The sequence below is a fragment of the Channa argus genome, chromosome 1, assembly GCF_033026475.1.
Source record: "Channa argus isolate prfri chromosome 1, Channa argus male v1.0, whole genome shotgun sequence".
Classification (NCBI taxonomy): domain Eukaryota; kingdom Metazoa; phylum Chordata; class Actinopteri; order Anabantiformes; family Channidae; genus Channa; species Channa argus.
This window is the reverse complement of record NC_090197.1, coordinates 29,498,438-29,518,836: the sequence shown is the minus strand read 5'-3', so window position 1 is coordinate 29,518,836 and position 20,399 is coordinate 29,498,438. Positions and strand designations below refer to the sequence as shown.

The 20,399-nt window shown below is 40.4% G+C and overlaps 1 protein-coding gene across 6 annotated transcripts in view; it reads right to left on the bottom strand.

Moving 5' to 3' along the window:
• Nucleotides 1-7,765: 7,765 nt before the first annotated feature.
• psda (pleckstrin and Sec7 domain containing a) overlaps nt 7,766-20,399 on the bottom strand; it is a 53,970-nt gene continuing 41,336 nt past the window's right edge. For all 6 annotated transcript variants that reach the window (XM_067480143.1, XM_067480161.1, XM_067480152.1 and 3 more), the window contains 7 exons: nt 15,859-15,902; nt 14,986-15,176; nt 14,032-14,102; nt 13,125-13,282; nt 12,875-13,019; nt 12,501-12,641; nt 7,766-9,805 (listed from right to left, as the gene is read on the bottom strand). In XM_067480143.1, coding sequence (XP_067336244.1) covers nt 9,482-9,805; nt 12,501-12,641; nt 12,875-13,019; nt 13,125-13,282; nt 14,032-14,102; nt 14,986-15,176; nt 15,859-15,902 — 1,074 coding nt within the window. In that variant the 3' untranslated portion in view covers nt 7,766-9,481. The remainder of the gene's footprint in view (nt 9,806-12,500; nt 12,642-12,874; nt 13,020-13,124; nt 13,283-14,031; nt 14,103-14,985; nt 15,177-15,858; nt 15,903-20,399) is intronic.

Here is a 20,399-nt window from a genome sequence, read left to right as displayed (position 1 = left end):
CAGGAAAGTGCAAACAGTGACGTTAATTGTTCTGACTGTGGAGAGGTTTGTAGATTTGTACAGGTTGGTGAGGCAGAGAGACAGAGATAGGAAGGACATGCAGCAGGTTAGGGGGATTAAAGATGAAGATGTAAAATGTATTGATAGGTTCCAACAGTGTGATGGGAAGATGGAAGGAGTAATTTGAAGAGTTGATGAATGAGGAAAATGAAAGAGAACGATGAGAAGAGGTGACTGGTGTGGAGCAGGAAGTAGGAAATGACATTGTGATATGTAGTGAGAGCAGGGAACAGATGGAGGAAAATCTAGAGAGGAGGAGTTCTGCTCTGGAAAGCAGAGGAATGAAGATTAGCCTCAGCAAGACAGAATACGTGTGTGAATGAGAATGACACAAGTGGAACAGTGAGGTTACAGGGAGCAGAGGTGAAGAAGGTGCAGGACTTTAAGTACTTAGTCGTCAACGGTTCAGAGCAACAAAGAGTGTGGGAAAGAGGTGAAGAGGTGAGTGCAAGCAGGTTGGAACAGGTGGAGAAAAGTGTCAGGTGTGTTGTGTGATAAAAGTATCAGCGAGAATGAAAGGAAAGATGTTCAAGACGGTGGTGAGACCAGCGATGTTGTTCGGTTTAGAGACAGTGGCACTGAAGAAAAGACATGAGGCAGAGTTGGAGGTAGCAGAGCTTAAGATGTTGAGGTTCTCTTTGGGAGTGAAGAGTATGGACAGGATCAGGAATGAGAACATCAGCGGGACAGCTCATGTTAGATGTTTCGGAGATAAAGTCAGACAGGCCAGATTGAGGTGGTTTGGTTATGTTCAGACGAGAAACTGTGAATATATCAGTAGAAGGATGCTGAGGTCTGAGCTGCCAGGCAGGAGGTCTAGAGGAAGACCAAAGAGGAGATTTATGGATGTAGTGAGAGAGGACATGAAGTTAGCTGGTGTGAGAGAAGAGGGTGCAGAGGACAGGGTCAGATGGAGGCACGTGATTCGCTGTGGCGACTCCTGAAAAGAAGCAGAAGAAGCAAAAAGCAAAAAGCAGAAGAAGAAGAAGAAGAAGAAGAAGCAGAAGACAAAAAAGCAGCAGAAGAAGAAGCAAAAGCAAAAGCAGAAAAAGCAGAAGTAGAAGCTGAAGAAGCAAAAGCAGAAGAAGCAGAACCAGAAAAAGCAGAAGAAGCAGAAGACAAAAAAGCAGCAGCAGAAAAGCAAAAGCAAAAGCAGAAGAAGATGTAGAAGCAGAAAAAGCAGAAGAAGCAGAAGCAGAAAAAGCAGCAGAAGAAGCAAAAGCAGAAGAAGCAGCAGCAGAAGAAGCAGAAGCAGAAAAAGCAGAAGTAGAAGCAGAAGAAGAAGCAGAAGACAAAAAAGCAGCAGAAGCAGCAAAAGCAAAAGCAGAAGAAGCAGAAGCAGAAAAAGCAGAAGATGAAGAAGCAGAACCAGAAAAAGCAGAAGAAGCAAAAGCAGAAGAAGAAGCAGCAGAAGAAGCAGAAAAAGCAGAAGTAGAAGCAGAAGAAGAAGAAGCAGAAGACAAAAAAGCAGCAGAAGAAGAAGCAAAAGCAGAAGAAGCAGAAGAAGCAGAAGATGAAGAAGCAGAACCAGAAAAAGCAGAAGAAGCAAAAGCAGAAGAAGAAGCAGAAGAAGAAGCAGAAAAAGCAGAAGTAGAAGCAGAAGAAGAAGCAGAAGACAAAAAAGCAGCAGAAGAAGAAGCAAAAGCAGAAGAAGCAGAAGCAGAAAAAGCAGAAGAAGACAAAAAAGCAGCAGCAGAAGAAGAAAAAACAGAAGAAGAAGCAGAAGCAGAAGAAGCAGCAGCAGAAGAAGCAGAAGCAGAAAAAGCAGAAGTAGAAGCAGAAGAAGCAGAAGACAAAAAAGCAGAAGTAGAAGCAGAAGAAGAAGAAGCAGAAGACAAAAAAGCAGCAGAAGAAGAAGCAAAAGCAAAAGCAGAAGCGGAAAAAGAAGAAGCAGAAGACAAAAAAGCAGCAGCAGAAGAAGCAAAAGCAACAGCAGAAGAAGAAGTAGAAGCAGAAAAAGCAGAAGAAGAAGCAGAAGCAGAAAAAGCAGAACCAGAAAAAGCAGCAGAAGAAGCAAAAGCAGAAGAAGAAGCAGCAGAAGAAGAAGAAGCAGAAGACAAAAAAGCAGAAGCAGAAGAAGTTTGTATGTTTTTAAAGGACAATTTATTAACAGGTCTCATTTTCAAAACCAATTTAGCTTAAAAATTTGATAAATTTCAACAGTGTGCAACTTAAAATGTTCTGATTGCATGGATTGTTTTATTCATCACGATTCAACACATTTTTTCTCCATTATTTTCGCTTAGTCGGGGACGACAGGAAGTCCAAACCCTAAGAACAATCCAGGAGTCATTTGTCTTCACGCAGCCAGGAAACCATGAATATTCCAGAACAGTAAAATGAAAGTAAAAATGACTCTAAACTTGTGGTTTTGTTTCCAAATGGTTTTATTTTTGCCTCTTCACTAAGACCAAAACCTCACAGAATGTGGACAGTATGTACAGCTATCGATCGGCGAGCAGGCGGCCAACATTCACGCCGCAGCGAAGCCGAGCAAACAACAAAACAAATCCAAAACTGATGGAGGAACAGATGGAGGAAAATCTAGAGAGGAGGAGTTCTGCTCTGGAAAGCAGAGGAATGAAGATTAGCCTCAGCAAGACAGAATACGTGTGTGAATGAGAATGACACAAGTGGAACAGTGAGGTTACAGGGAGCAGAGGTGAAGAAGGTGCAGGACTTTAAGTACTTAGTCGTCAACGGTTCAGAGCAACAAAGAGTGTGGGAAAGAGGTGAAGAGGTGAGTGCAAGCAGGTTGGAACAGGTGGAGAAAAGTGTCAGGTGTGTTGTGTGATAAAAGTATCAGCGAGAATGAAAGGAAAGATGTTCAAGACGGTGGTGAGACCAGCGATGTTGTTCGGTTTAGAGACAGTGGCACTGAAGAAAAGACATGAGGCAGAGTTGGAGGTAGCAGAGATTAAGATGTTGAGGTTCTCTTTGGGAGTGAAGAGTATGGACAGGATCAGGAATGAGAACATCAGCGGGACAGCTCATGTTAGATGTTTCGGAGATAAAGTCAGACAGGCCAGATTGAGGTGGTTTGGTTATGTTCAGACGAGAAACTGTGAATATATCAGTAGAAGGATGCTGAGGTCTGAGCTGCCAGGCAGGAGGTCTAGAGGAAGACCAAAGAGGAGATTTATGGATGTAGTGAGAGAGGACATGAAGTTAGCTGGTGTGAGAGAAGAGGGTGCAGAGGACAGGGTCAGATGGAGGCACGTGATTCGCTGTGGCGACTCCTGAAAAGAAGCAGAAGAAGCAAAAAGCAAAAAGCAGAAGAAGAAGAGGAAGAAGAAGAAGCAGAAGACAAAAAAGCAGCAGAAGAAGAAGCAAAAGCAGAAAAAGCAGAAGTAGAAGCTGAAGAAGCAAAAGCAGAAGAAGCAGAACCAGAAAAAGCAGAAGAAGCAGAAGACAAAAAAGCAGCAGCAGAAAAGCAAAAGCAAAAGCAGAAGAAGATGTAGAAGCAGAAAAAGCAGAAGAAGCAGAAGCAGAAAAAGCAGCAGAAGAAGCAAAAGCAGAAGAAGCAGCAGCAGAAGAAGCAGAAGCAGAAAAAGCAGAAGTAGAAGCAGAAGAAGAAGCAGAAGACAAAAAAGCAGCAGAAGCAGCAAAAGCAAAAGCAGAAGAAGCAGAAGCAGAAAAAGCAGAAGATGAAGAAGCAGAACCAGAAAAAGCAGAAGAAGCAAAAGCAGAAGAAGAAGCAGCAGAAGAAGCAGAAAAAGCAGAAGTAGAAGCAGAAGAAGAAGAAGCAGAAGACAAAAAAGCAGCAGAAGAAGAAGCAAAAGCAGAAGAAGCAGAAGAAGCAGAAGATGAAGAAGCAGAACCAGAAAAAGCAGAAGAAGCAAAAGCAGAAGAAGAAGCAGAAGAAGAAGCAGAAAAAGCAGAAGTAGAAGCAGAAGAAGAAGCAGAAGACAAAAAAGCAGCAGAAGAAGAAGCAAAAGCAGAAGAAGCAGAAGCAGAAAAAGCAGAAGAAGACAAAAAAGCAGCAGCAGAAGAAGAAAAAACAGAAGAAGAAGCAGAAGCAGAAGAAGCAGCAGCAGAAGAAGCAGAAGCAGAAAAAGCAGAAGTAGAAGCAGAAGAAGCAGAAGACAAAAAAGCAGAAGTAGAAGCAGAAGAAGAAGAAGCAGAAGACAAAAAAGCAGCAGAAGAAGAAGCAAAAGCAAAAGCAGAAGCGGAAAAAGAAGAAGCAGAAGACAAAAAAGCAGCAGCAGAAGAAGCAAAAGCAACAGCAGAAGAAGAAGTAGAAGCAGAAAAAGCAGAAGAAGAAGCAGAAGCAGAAAAAGCAGAACCAGAAAAAGCAGCAGAAGAAGCAAAAGCAGAAGAAGAAGCAGCAGAAGAAGAAGAAGCAGAAGACAAAAAAGCAGAAGCAGAAGAAGTTTGTATGTTTTTAAAGGACAATTTATTAACAGGTCTCATTTTCAAAACCAATTTAGCTTAAAAATTTGATAAATTTCAACAGTGTGCAACTTAAAATGTTCTGATTGCATGGATTGTTTTATTCATCACGATTCAACACATTTTTTCTCCATTATTTTCGCTTAGTCGGGGACGACAGGAAGTCCAAACCCTAAGAACAATCCAGGAGTCATTTGTCTTCACGCAGCCAGGAAACCATGAATATTCCAGAACAGTAAAATGAAAGTAAAAATGACTCTAAACTTGTGGTTTTGTTTCCAAATGGTTTTATTTTTGCCTCTTCACTAAGACCAAAACCTCACAGAATGTGGACAGTATGTACAGCTATCGATCGGCGAGCAGGCGGCCAACATTCACGCCGCAGCGAAGCCGAGCAAACAACAAAACAAATCCAAAACTTTCACAGAAACGAAACAAACTGTCGTCGTTCCACAGACGACAATCAACAGAATAAATAAACTGGTCTTTGAGGAGGTTTAACATCTGCGTTTATTCTAAAATATCTAAACCAAAGTGCCCTAAAATGTGCTAAACGCTCAGCACGACAACTATATGGCTTCTCAAGGTGAACGTTTCTTACAATGTTTGGACACGGACCAAGCGCAGAAAGCGGCCATGAATTGTAGACAAGTTCATCCTAAGCTGCTTTATACTGCACAGTGCCAAAGATACACAAGTGTTACAGGAAATCTGAGGAGTAAATAGGAGGATGCGGGGGTCAAACAGCACAGCGGGACGATTAATGTGAGGCCTGCAGCAGCAGCTGAGTCAACTCATACCTCCAGTCTCTGCCAGGATGGCGACACGTAACATAAGGGAAGAAGAGACGCTGGTGGACAGACCATGGGACTCCCACCCTGCTTTCCTGTCCTCAGAGGTCCAAACCACAGGGTTCTCTATGAGTAACGGTGGGGCTCGTTTCAAAAGGTGCTTTTGAAATCATCACAGCTGGTCATCAGAAAGGACGCTAGTGAAACTAGCAGTTTGTCCAGGATCTGATGAGACGGGGACCCGAGGACTGTCAGAACCAGGGCAATTAAATACATGGGAGTGTCGGACGATGGGAGTCAATGACATTTCTCTGCTTAAAATTTTTCCTGTTTTCGTTACAGGCCTGTCATTGACTCAATGATTGACTCAAGAGTCCAGCACCCGAAGTGATTCAGCATGTGGTCTCGGTCAGGGTCAGTTTACAAATTTCACGTTGGTCTCACAATTGTTGCTTCACCTTTTTTTGTCTTCTAACTGCCCCTTCACAGTAATTGGGCCTGAACACGATACACCATGGATCACAGACCACATTGATAATGGCAGAATACGAACGATTCTTTGTGGCTCCACAGCAGTTGACAAAGGCTCAACTTGGTTCAGACGTCCTTTGCTGCAGTGCGAGAGACAGCCAGGTCTGAGCCAATAGTGACCAGCACCACTCCACCCATGGTCTCAGCATTCACATCTTCGAAAACCACCTTTTAACACCTTACTGGGACATAAAAAAAAAGTTTGTGGACAGTGGTGACGTGTGACTCGGCAGAACTGTCCAGCTCCTTCAGAGAGGCTCTGTCGTCTGTGTCAGACATCAGAGATGCTGACTGGTTTTACAAATTTGGTCCTGGATCCCCTCAGTACCTTTAAACTGTGTTTGTTTAGTGCTCGTTTGTCGACTGAAGAGCAGACTGAAGACGATCAAATCTCACACTTCCTTTGTTTGAATGCAAAGACTCACTTCCACAGCAGAACAATCAGTGTTTGTAATCCTCCAGAAATTTCACCAATTTCTGCCTGGAAGCTCTTAATGTTCCCTGGAAAATGTCTCACTCGTTTGAGTCCAAAAAAATAAAAAATAAATAAATAAAAAGGAAACATGGAGCTCCTCCTGTTCAGCTTCATCATTCATGATGAATAACTGCATTATAATACAAAACTCTGCAGCAGGAGGTCCACATGGAACCTCAGGACTGCCAATTACTAATGAATAACAAGAAAGAAAAACGTCACGACCTAGACAAATGCACATCCTGAGTCACTTTCTGATCTTATTACTATCCAGCTATTTGTGGACATTTATGTAAAAAGACACAGCTGGACTGTGATGATATAATCAAAATGAACTGATGTGCATTTGTTGCATCTGTTGTCTAAAAATAACTTTTGATATAGAACTGCAACAGCAAAAACACTTTGTAGGAGAATTTAGCAGTAGATGTGCGACAAGTGTGTTTTACATAAATAAATCACAGAGAGTTAGAGGTTAGAGAGAGATGGCGGTTTGGTTAAAACACTTTTTCTCTATTTACCAGATCAGGGTTTCTCTCTCACCTTAACCAGTGACCAAACTGGTTTATACACTAATCACCCATAACATTATGACCACATGTGTAGTTTAATCCAATCCAACACAGCAGCCCTGTCATAAATTCTACTTTTACAAGGTTATAATGTCTCAGTTTTAGTTTCTCACCCTGAGGTGAGGTGGCCAAAACATTTGAAACACCTCTTCCTATACCGCACTCCACTATGATCTCAATAATAAACAGAATTATCACCTTTCTGCCACTTTTAACTGAAAAACTGAGAAATTTTAACTCTGTAAAAGTAAAATACATGGCAGAGCTGTGGTGTTGGACTGTATTAGATTGTATAATGTGGGGTCATAATGTTATGCCTGGTTGGTCTGTAGTCAGAAAAACTATTGTTGTTCTGCAGAATTTGATATTTAGGTGAAAAATAAACATTGTAGGAACATTTCATGATTTTTACAGAGAGTACAATCTGGTTGTTCCACAAAAAAGTCTATTTGCTGTTGCAGTTCAGTTGTAAAAAATTTTTCAAAGCAGGACAGATGCAGAGCTCTTTAACCTTCTCTATGATGCTGGATTTTGTTGTTTAAATCTGATCTAAAGACCAAGTAAATATGTGGATGTGTGATTGGCTGTGGCGACCCTGAAACAGGGAAAAGTAAGTCGTCATTTTTTAAAAACCAAAAGGATTTTTGGCTTTTTTTTTCCCTGAGTGAGGCTTTGAGGCCATGCTGCCCATCTATGATCCTTATGGATTCTTTTCTTCTGTCTCTTCTTCAGCATCTATCAGGATGCTTTGGAAGTAGTCGAGCACCAAACTAAAAGGCTAAAATCTGCTAAATTTAAGTCCACATTTCATTGTCCGTTTAATTTTCTGCATCTGTCCTGCAGCAGCTGCTCTACTCAAAGCTCTGCTGACACCAAGTGGGAGAAGGAGGCAACTGCCTGATGACCCAGAAATCTCTGATAGTGTCCGATCTTTAAAAAAAAAAAAAGAAAAGTTGCGATTGTTTTGGGATGTATCGCCCAGTCCTGCTTTTCAGCTGCTGTTTGTTCCTTAGCATTTACAGCTGTCCTTCAACAAACGTCACAATTGTTTCAGTTACACAAATGTTAAGAAGAAAACAGTCCTCAGATATGTTTTATCCTTGTCATGTGAGGATACAGGGAGAGGATTCAAACATTATTGGGTTTCCAGCATCGATTACCAGCACAGAGAGGAAAACTATGGAAGATTATTAATGAAAAAACTACTGAATGAGTACAAACTGTAACCAGTCTACACACAGCTCCAACATTACACCACTTATACCTTAATGCTACACTTTTATTATGTATTTTTTAAACTGTCATTAACTGGACATGATCATGAGGGTGTCTGATTACAAACTTTGCACCCAATTTCATCATAAAGGCAGAATTCACACCCTATTAGTACCAACTATTTGATACAATGAATCAAGTGTAATTCTTATTAGTTATTTTGAAGAGGAAAACTATTCCTTCATTCATGTGAAGATCCTGGCAACAAAAAATAAATAAATCTAATGACAAGCCTTAAAGTAAACGGTGTAAATAAAAATCCTTTAATAAATATGGGCTATTATAATAAATAAAAAAGCTAAATTCAATGCTTCCTCTGAACTGGTTGACCGACAATGAACAAAAACCAATAACAAGTCTTTGTTAAGGTGAGTCTGCGTCAATCAATTCCTAATAACTTCACAATAAGGTCATGCAGTGTGAAGCAGGTTCTCTACTAATTTCCCTATGTTTCTGTAGTATAATGAAATAGTGCAGATTGATAAAGTTTACAGTGTTTTTGTTGCTCAGTGAGTAGATTCACTAATAACCTTCCACACAGGCTGTTGGTTTGCGTAAGAAAGACATAAATAAGACAAACTGCAGAGACACTTTGATCAGCCTCCATCCAGCATGTTCCGAAAGTACACATCAACGCAGTATCACTGTGTACCTGCAGTACTTTCCCTGGGGTTTACACACACTCAGTGAAGTGTGGAGGAGGACGAGGTTTTGTCCATTTGTTTGTTGGTGCTTTGGCCGGGGGGGAAGTTCTGACTCCAGAGTCTCACTCTCCCATCCCTGTCCCCCTTTTTGCTTGTCGCTGTGGCAACAGTCCCACGCGCTCTTGTCCGTCACATGTGGTCGGCATGGCAACCTGCTCCCCCATCAGTTGCTAGGAGAAGCTGAGTGATGGTGATGCAGGAGGTCAATGTTTGTCGCTCTGAGAGGAAAAATAAAAGTACCTATAAAGAAAAGTTGATCCAGGAGAAGTCAAAGCTGCTGCTGGAGACACAGTCACTGATAATCGAGGTCTGCTTGCATCATTTTGACAGAAAATGCTTCCAGAATGTCCCTGAAATTAAACATTTTACACAAAGTAAAGCTTTGATCATGACAGTCTTCAGCTGCTGAAGCTGATGTTTGAAGGAGAAATAAAGACTGACCAGCTGGGAGACGGTGCTTCAAATTCACCTATTAAAACATTGTTTGTGTTTTCTGAATGTTTTGTCCTCCTTTCTTCTCACACTGTCTTAGCTCGGCTCAGGACAAAAGTCTCCTCAGCCAATCAGAATCGGACTGAGGCTAAACAGAAAATGTCTAAAGGAGGATGTTGATATAGTACCCATGATGCTTCATGTCTGTCTCCAGCTACATGCTCTGTATAATATGTGACTGCTGCCACCTTACGCTGCCTCTTCCTGTTTGTTGCTCTGTTTCTGTAGCTCAGGCTGCTGGTGGTCCCCATTCTTCTTCTTGCTTCCCTCTCTGGTGCTGGCGCTGCTCGTCTTGCAGGCTGAGGATGAGGAGGATGTAATCTTTAGGCTCTTTGACGTCTTGCTCCCTCTGGTTTTCTCCTTGTTGGCGGCATCCAGAGGTAGCGTGGGACTGGAGTGGGCCCTCTGCAGGCCGCCATTGTCAAACAGTCGAGACTCGAAGGCAGACAGATCCTCGTCTCCGCTGGACAGCTTGGCTCGAAGCAGCATGGCGTACGTACCGTAACGGGTTTTCTGTGCAGGAGGACAAAAAAACAATTAAAATAAAAAGATAAAAAAAATTACGGGGGAGAGAATGATGCTAATTAATCGAGGTTCTATCCGTTTATAAAATGGTTTTCTGGGAAACTTTAAGAAAGAATTGTAAAAGAACCTCTGTTAAGCAACTACACAATTCAATTTTAAGTATTTTTTGTATTATTTGGAAAATTACAAACAAAATTTTCTTTTGCTGTTTTTTTGTGATTATAAATGTTTTCTCTTATGTTAAATGTGTGTTCATACACCCATATCAGGACAATTCAGAACAATACATGAAGACAAACATTAAGATATTTCAATCGTGAGTATTATTTATGATCATCTGCTGTTGGTTAAGTTAAAAGAATTGGGGTTAGAATAATAAGTAACTAAATAAAGCAGTAAAGTGTTCCTTCAATAACAGACCAATTACAGGTGTAAGTTTCAGTGTCCCTGTGATCCGATTAGTGTGTCCTGTCACACAGTTCCTATATGATGTGTCAGGCTTTGCTTTCTTTATTTGATTGTCACAAGACAAGAAGCAGAGAAGTCAGAGCAACAACTGTTGGGTGATTTGGAGAATGAGCACGAACAGAAAGTAAACAGGATCTGTAGGCAAGGAGCTAAAAAACAGCAGCATGTTCCTGACACACAGCGTGTTTGTGCCTGTGCAGCCTGTTTGACACCAGACCGACTGATTCAGTGACAGTTTGTGATGAAGACGAGCAGAAATGAGACAGAAGGAGACGCAGAGAAGCTTCAGTCTGTCAGAGGATTTTACTGCAGGAGAGGAAAAATACAAGATTCAACACAGTTGGTAAAAAACAACTGCGGTGTATGAACTGTCACTTCTCTGATTCTGTGAAAAGTGATGAAAAACTAATCTGAGTGGAGGTAAAAGTCATCTGATTACAGTACAACTGCAAGTACATATATTCATGAACCTAAATACCAGTGATCAGAGTCACTTCATTCTTTTCAACATTAAATATTTATTATTATATTTTTATTTTATTTTAAACTGTGATTTTGTTTGAGGTGTTAAAAATTCTGTCCTCCGTTAAACAAATTTTTTTTTGTTTAGGAACTGTCCTTTCTAGGTCCTATATACTGTATGACAAACCAGCTTCGATCAATAAAGAAGTTATGATTAATTTCTAAAAGAGTTGGAAAGTTGCACTTTCTGTAAATACAATTTTGAGGCATGAGATACTTGATTTCGTTGTTTCTATTTTATTTTCCATTTCCCTCGAATCTGAATCTGATGCAGATGCTTCAGATTCTGTTAAAAAAAGAATCTGATAAACTAATAAATGTTGAAAAATTCTTATGGGTGAAGCAGCTGTCGAGACAAAGTACTCAAACATTTGTGATTTCTCAGAGAAATAACCGTCTGCATTTGAGAACATGTACTTATTACTTCAACTGGGATAAAGAATTCTGGCAATTTTTCACAACATTTTGTACAAATGAGTCTTTCTGAGAAAAGTAATATTAGGGAAGAAAGAGTAAAAACAGTGATAAAGGGGAAGGGAGGGTTGAGAGGCAGGATACACCCTGGACAGGTCACTGGATCCAAATTATTTTTAAAATTATTCTTATTTTGCCATTTTTTAATAACTGCTAGGCGCTTCCTATTTAACAAAAAAAGTCCATCAAGAAAAATTATTCACTTGCTACAGAAACCAACTTTAATCTTATTTGGTTTCGTTTGATGTCATGTGGTAAACTGATACTGATGTTACACAGCAGTCGGATAAACATATAAAATAATAACAATAAAATGCGTGACTATCCGTACGCAAATACGGAATCTGACGTATGATCGCAATTTTAAGTAAATCATATGTATTTACGTTGATGGTCGGACAGACCAATACTCTTTGTATAATTTGTTGCAGAAGAATTGTGAAAAATAAAACCTACATTCTTTGAAAAGTAGAAAAATAAGACCTACGTTCTTTGAGACTGATGTAAACTAATGTGTTTGTAGCAGTTAGCAATTAACTAACAAGCTTTTTGTGGTGAACACATGACCATGGATGGGGAACTATGGGCACAGCTGAAATTATCCCTTTTCTTCACATTTCTGATCATGTAACAATTGTTTGGACCATTTCCTCTTATAGATCCTTAATTTGCGGAGCATTTTTCCGCCGGTACCCAAACAGGCACTGATGTTGTCCGGTGGAGTTAAGGAGCAACTTTGACTTAAGCTGAGCTGTCTGCTCCATCGCTGCTGCAGACAGGGATACTTGGGTGAGCTGCATCCTCACTCAAACTCAGAAGAAGCTGCTCCACAAGTTTATTTTCTTAAATCTCAGTGACGTCTTTTAGAATTCATATCCAATGATGTCAGAACACAAAGATTTAATTCTTTCTTGTCCCAGGTGCAATTTTTACTGATAATTACATCATTGACTTGATAAATGTAAAAGCTAATTTTCATATCTACAAATCTATGGTATTTAAAAATAATATCTCCTGAACTTGAGCCTTAACTGAATAAACTGTGCATACATGTACCTTTTACCTTCTTTGCCATCAGAAGGCACAGTACACATAGTTACCTTGAGGTCCAAAAATTAGCCCTATGGGGTACTTTAGTGTAGATTGTACCTTGGGTGACACAAATGGACTCCCATTGTAGCCCTATTTCTGAAAGTGTACAAATATGTGTGTGTCTCACCTCGAAGTCCAAGTACTCCTGTCGCAGCTTCTGCTCCTCCAGCTCACGACCTTTAACCTTTCGTTCCGGTGAGGAGGCGATGTCAGCCAGCTCAGAGGAAACCGCCCTGAAACGATTCTCGTGAGACTTGGCCTGCTCCTCCTGTAGAGACAGACGAGGAGACTGTTCAATGAGCTGCTCTGGACAAAAATGGTTTCAGGACGACAGAAAGTTTCCTGGAGCTATGACTATCTGCCTTTGGCTCTGGCTTGGCTGCAGATTAGAACAAGTTATAACCTGAGAAAAGTCTTTGATAAACATTAACTGCAGCGTTTACTCTTGGTTTGTATCTGCAGACAAATCTATACACATCAGTATGGAGGCAGCTTTTCTACCTGGGACAGTTTGGTGTTGGAGCCTGGCAGCAGAGGACGACTGAATCTCTTCTGGGAGCCAATCGCTGCAGGAAAAGGTGGGGCCGAAAACATGGCTGCAACCACATTGATGCGTGTGATCCATGACTGCATCTGTTCTGCATTGCTACAGTGAACAGCAGACACACAAAACACTATAATAATAATAGATAATTCTGATTCTGATATCATGCCAGAAAACTAAACAACAGTAGGGTGTGAGGGATCTTACGGAGCCTGAAACATGAAGACTCTCCAGTCAGCGGTCCTCAGGTAGAAGACATTGGGTCTCTTGCTGTAATCGGCTGCTCTCATGGCCAGAGAATGATGGATGGACACAGCGTTCTTCACATCCTCCTCCATCAGTTCTCGCTCTGCACGGTACTCATCCTGCCAAATGAATTCAACCACTGTGTTCACTTGTGATCTATGGAGGTTTTTTGCTTTCTTTATTGAGAAGCAGTTTTTTCAATTTGTCCACATGATGTCATGTATCGAGTTTGTAATGTTTGCCCTCAAAACACTTCTCTCTCACTCACAATGTGCAGACGTGTACGATGAATACAATTTTAAACAATAATTATTTAGATATCCCTTGAGGGCACTGGAATTTTTGTTATTGAATCTGCAGCAGATGAATGAGAATTTATCATCATTACAATAATTAACAGTTTTCTGTGATATATAGTGTTCATGTCTAATAAGTAAAGTTGAATTAAAGATGAATTTTTTGTAAAGGTAACGCAGAAAAGTAAGGAAGCACTGAAACAGGAATTAAATCGATCAGCTGTAAATTGATGAAGCTGTATACTGGCTAATAAAAATATCAAATCTCAGTGCTGACAAGCCATTTACTGAAATATTAATATTAAGATTTTTTGATTATTATGACGATGAGGATAAGTCTCCTACATCTGCGTCTGTGTGGAAAAGTCACTGAGCTCAGTGTAAAAACAAAAATGGTGTCAGATTGAAATGAGAAGTGGTGAAATGTTCAGTCCTGATTGTGAGTTGTTCTAAATAATCTGCATGACCCAGAAGAGTGTTTCCATTTCTGATATCAATCTCATCTGGGACACACTAAAACAGACCAGACCAAATGGCTGCTGGGAAATGCAGTTGTAGTTGAGACATTTTACCTTTTGCAGGTAGAGCACCAGACCCTTCAGCATGGCATAGAAAGACTTCCACCCCCTCTTACCCCGCGGTGCTGCAGGAAACAAAGCATCATGACAAGCTGAACATTTCAGGTCCAGGTAAACACAAATTAATCGTTTGAAATGTTATTTATGACGCAACTTTAGCATAAAACTGACACATAATCCTAAGCTCCTGAAGACACAGGCCCCCTTTAAAATCTCATTAACAGACTTAGAAATTTGACAACCACATTCTATGTTCCACCTTAAGTTTTCATTTTCTTCTTTGATGTTTTTTCCACCAACAGAACATTCTTTCAACAGCCTTGTTGTTTATCATCATTATTTAACATCATTATTTTCACTGTTTTCCAGATGTTTCCAGATATTTAACACTCCATGAGAAATTACCCTGTGGTTCCAATAACCTCTACACCTTGATGAGGGTGTGATCTTTGTTGGTCGACCACTACAAGGCGAGGTTAACTGGTGCTGAATGTCCAATTGTACACTATCTGCCTCCAGTCGACTGGTGGAGTCTAAACTCTTTTTAGCCTGGGGAACATCAACAACTTTTCATCTAAGAAATCTCTTTTGTTTGAGCTATGACACACTTCTACAAACCTGTGTTGTCAAGACTTTGACAGTAAAGATGCAGATTTGTCTACTTTAAATAAGGCAGGCCCTCCCACACTCACAGCTGATGGTCATCTCACTGAATACCTTTAACTGATAACCCTAGAGGTTCACATACTTTTGCCACACATAACTGGGTGAGATTGGATCATTTTCCACAATAAACAATGAATAAAGGAATGCAGAAAGAGAAAAAAAACTTTCAAGCACTAGTGAAGCGTTGCTTCAGATGAAAAGATTAATTTTTATAAACAGTGTTGACAAAACAGATGTTACATGAACAACATCAGGTTCTGTGAGCAAACGTGGGTGAAGTACTTCTCTTTCCGTCGGGGTCAGCGTGGACTTTGCGGACCAGGAAGCCGCTCTTGTAGAGCTCGCCGTCAGCTTGCTGGGCAACGCTGACCAGTGGGTTTCCTCCACTGCCGAGTCGCTTCATGGTGTGGGAGGCAGAGTCTGTCCGGACATCAGCCAGCTCCGACATGGACTTTCTCAGCTCCTCCTCGTCACTTCAGAGAACAAAAGGAGGAAGAAACAGTGACCATTACTGATGACCTAAGGACTTAAAGACATTATCATCTTTGTCTCTTGTCATCACATCATCTGGTCCTGTAAACACAGTAAATCTCACTTTTAGTTCAGTGCTCAAGTAAATAAATTAAAAAACTGAGCTTCACATTCATGCTATATTACTGCACCAACACAAGAAACAGCTGTAGCAGAAACAGATCCAAAGAACATGAGGAGGGAGGACAGATGCTAAATGCAAACATGATGCCTGTAAATGTGTGTGTGGGGGCGTTTGTGTGATTGTGTGTCCACAGTCAACCACGGGTGCTGGGATGCTGACCTGTAATTACAGGGAGGGAAGAAGAAGCATGGAATGGTTACTGTGGCAACAGAGCCTTAAATAAGAGAGTCAGGGCAGCAGGGCCACAGTACAAAACATCACACATACACACACACACACACACACACACACACACACAAATTAGAAAACAACACACACAGTAAAATTAAGGACAACACACACTAATATACACAGTTCAAAACACAAACAGTAAAAAAAAAAAAAACTTTCAAGCACAAAATAACAAAATGACACACAGAGCAAACCACACATATACAGAGTGTAAAGAGCACAGAGAAATATATCAATGACTGTTAATCCAGCTGATGGAGGGGACTTACATGGTCCACTGAAGCTTCTCATTCTTAATGGAGCTGTAGAGAGTCTGCAGACACACAACACACAAACACAGACACGTTTTAGTTGAGTTGTTCACTCTAACATGCACATACAGATCAAAACTGTTGTTTATGTTGATTTTTGATTGCTGTTAACTGTCAGTGTCTCACCACTTCCTGAACAAGTTTCACATTAAAAGCCTTTCAGCAGATGAAAATACATAATTCTCTCTATGCTTTTAATGTAAAACAACATGAGCAGTGTTCATTTTAATCAGTCACAACTAAGTATGTTTGATTGATGAGGTTAAACTTTGGTGTGTCCTGGCAGACACCAAAGTGTCCATTTCCACACTGAAAAATACAGCATAGTCTGAATTCAGCCAAACTTGATGATTTTTGTGTAGTTGTAGTTTTGAAAACAAAAGTTGTGTAATAAAACAAAGAGATAACAGGAGAAAAATCACACCACAGTTTTAGGACTACAAGCTCTGAGGTATTTCACTATTATTTTTAGTGACTGTGGGGCAGGAGATAGAGCAGCCATCCACCAGCTCCTTTGGTCACATGTCAAAGTCTCTTTGAGCAAGACACTGAACCCCAACTTGGTTGCTCTTGGCCAGCCGCATAGCAGCTCCCCCATTGGTATGTGGGAGTGAATGGGTGAATAAGAAGCAGTGTAAAGCGCTCTGAATACCTTTTTAAAATAATACTTTTTTATTGAGCAATTGCCAGTTGTTTCTCGTCTACTTTGCTGTATTTTCAACTTTAGTAAAGTTACCATCAATTAGACTACCTGCATATGTCAAACTAAAAGCCTGACCCCCCCCCCAAAATTGAGGTTTGTGTGGCTAGCTTTTAATGCAAACCCCAAAGTTGTTGCAGATATCCAGGAGAAGGACAGAAGCAACAAGTGTCCTTCATAGGAAAACTTCCTGCCAAAGCACAAAGAGGCTTTTTGGATGCCCCAAATATCAATTTATTCCATGTGATAGCAGTAATACAATTAATAAAATGTGAGCTAAAACTACAGATTTTGTTTAAATGTGAAACATTTGTACGTGAATCGTTGCTTTTTTTGTAGCTTAGGAGCAAAGGAAACATTGAAAAGGAAGAAACACAAAATACTACATAAACAGATTCAATGGTTTCACTAATTGAAATAAAAAAACACTTTGTATTTTTGGGTTCTACCTTCTTCTTGCGGCTCTGTGGGTGCTGCTGTCCATCCTGAGTTTTTCCCAGCAGGTCAGGGAAGGCCAGCGGTTTAAGAGAGCGCGAGCGGGGGGTTCTAGGATACCTGAACGGGTCATTGTCCCTTGAATCGCGCCCGCTCCGGACCGAGCAGAGCGACCGAGACCGCATGCGGCCTGTCGAGTGGATGCTGTTCACGCCGATCATTGTGATTATTTCAGAGACCAGAGGAGGATTTGATGCGGTTTTGATTTGGGTTTAAGAGAAGCTTCATAAAGTCCTTAATGTAAAAATGGTTTGTTCCAAGAAAAAACTTTAATGATGAAATGATTAACGGTCCAAAGTGCATTAACACAAAAAGTTTTGTCCCAAAAAATAATAATGCCCAAAAATATGGCTTTCAGATGAGAATGTGACCTCTAGATGACCTCAGAATAAACAAAAATCTAGAATTCATAAGGGGTTTTCCTCTGAGTGCTTATCTGATCAGTTTAATCCACAAAATATCTTCTTTACGTGAATGAACAAAAATCTCCACTTGGATCAAAACAGGAATGTTTGGAGCTGAGGAAATGAAGATGTCTAAAATAGAAACCAGAGTTGGCTAGATGTGAGCGGACTAATTCGGGCAGTTTCAGTCTGGATTGATTGTGTCCTCAGAGGATCTCAGCCTACTGCATTATGGATCCAGCTCTATTCATTATGCATTAAAAAATAAAAAATAAAAAAAAAACTGTGTTTCATCCGGCTCATAATCCTGCTGGCTTACTAAGGTGTTTATACAACAAAAAGACACTGCCAAAAAGCATGTCAGAGCTAAAGGACACTGTGGAGCAAGGCTGGATTCAAACTGCTGCAAGATGATTTATTTATCAACAGTTCCTTTCTTATTGGCACCAATTTTCCAGGTAAAATCTGTCACAAAAATAAGAGCAAATTTATTTTTTTTTAAATGTTTAGACCTATATTAGGGGAAATTATTTAAGATTTTCTGTTAAAAAAACCCTCAAAGAATCTAATATTTAATATATGCAAGATATATTGTTAAATTTTATACTGAGAAAATACATTTATACATTTCCAATTTGTGGTTTAGGAGTAAAATATTGTTAATACTAGGCCTTAAAAAGAGTAGTACAATTGTACATTAATTACTAGACAAAATTTGAAATCTATTCTAGACTTTAGTTTTTAAAAACAGAAAATCACAAATTTTCCCACAGAACCGATATTAAATGAATTGCTTATTATCACTGAATAATCAAATGTATGAGCTTTCGAGCCAAAGTAAAAATGTGTCACAATATTTTTTTTAAAAGAAATTGGAGTATTTTGTCCTAAAAAGGGTTCGAGTCAGAATTTATATAACAGACAATCGTTAAATATGCTAAAATTTTTTGTTTTGTTTTTTTGTTGTCAAAGCCGAGTCAGGTCACCTCAACGCAAACACACACTCTGTCAGTGTGTGTGTTACTGTCTAATCCTGCAGAAGCAATAACCTGTAATTAATCATCAGCTCACACTCCTGCAGAAAAACGCTGCAAATATTCAGTCGACAAATATCCAAACTCTATGCTTCTTCGACTGATTCACAGTCACTTTGTTGTCGAGCATCCTGATGCAGCAGTGGTGGCGTTGGTGGAAGAGAATCCCTGGGTTGCAAATAAAGCTGCGTGACGGAGGAAAAGCATCAGCAGCACCGGCAGATCACATCCCAAACATTCACTGAACCAAAAAAGAAAAGGAGACAAGGAGAACAGGGAGGGAGGCAGGGTGGGAGTGCAACACCCACACATGCAGACACACAGAGAGACAGAAAGAGACAGAGAGGGAGAGAGAGAGAGAGAGCACCCCAAAACTGACGTCAGCCTCCTCCAACCCCGACTGCTGATGGAGGGATGATGGAGGTGGAAAAGAAGGAGAGAGATGAGTTTGTCCTGTTGCATTAAAAAAAAAGAAAGAGTGAATCCCTCCTTCCTCCTCCTCAGATCTCTTCAACTTCACTCCCACTCTTCTTCTCCTCCTCCTCAACTTGTCTTACTTCTGCAGGAGAATCCCTCTGTCAGGTGAGCTCACACCTCCTCCACTTCTTGGATGTCTCCTTCTGTTGCTCTATGCTGAGACTCTCAGCTGTTCAGGACTGTTGCTCGCCCTCTTCTCTCTTTCTCCCCTCGCTCTCTCAATGCGCATTTTCTCTTCACTGCAGCAGCCAATCAGAGCACGAGAGAGGAGCTCCGGCCCGCCCCCTGCTCTTCTCTGAGCTGTCAATCGAGTGCTCTCAAAGCTGAATGTAAATGCGGCCGAGGGATATTCAGCAAAGAAATTATCCAAAACCCGTGATAAATATTAAAAAAACGCAAGTGACTCATTCAAAAAAAAGAAAGTTATAGTAAAATAAGCAAAATTATGTAATTGCAAAAGTTTGTATCTCCTCCATAACATTAAAATCAGGTGAAATATATTTTATTTAAAAACGTTTAACACTTGTGTGGCACCGGGTGTGTGCAGAGCGATGCCTCGTGCATTTTTTCTGAGAGGAAAAAAACAATGCACTTAAATTAATAGACCCAAATATCATTGAGAATTATGGATTTAAAAAACGACCTCACACGGCAGACTACCAAACAATCTGGAAGACTCTGAACAATTATGCCATTAAGAATGAGCTTAAATTACACCTACAAGGATATGAACGCTGCTCAGAGGGAACCCAAGATGTTGGAGGAGGTTCTAATACAAAGTATTAGAGAACATTTACTTTTGTAGTAAAATAACTTTCATGATTTTTGACCATTTGTACCACCTGAATGTACATTAAACATTATGCCATTTCAAAGTAAGGGGATGTAAAGTTTTACACTTTCATAACTGGAACAAGTATAAAATGACTGGAAAAAAAAAGAATCATGTCCTGTAAAGCTGTATGAGAGAATCTGTGGTGACTGAAAGTCAATAAACACAGGGAGAAGATTTGTTTTGTAATGAAAATTCTGTGGACATGAAGACACTGTTTACTGTGAGAATAATTCATACTTTTCTATTCTAAATGTTCTGCATTCACTGTCCGAATCAGTGCTGCTGCCCACACACCAGCAAGCATCAAACCAGACAAGCTGAAGGCGGGAAAACACTCCACAATCGCAGACACACACATTAACAGAGAGTGGAGACGATGATGATGATAAGGGTGAAGAGGTGACGCAGATTCATGTTGATTGCTCAGAGGCTGAGATGGAAAAAGACACACACACACACACACACACACACACACACACACACACACACACACACACACACACACACACACACACACACACACACACACACACACACACACACACACACACACA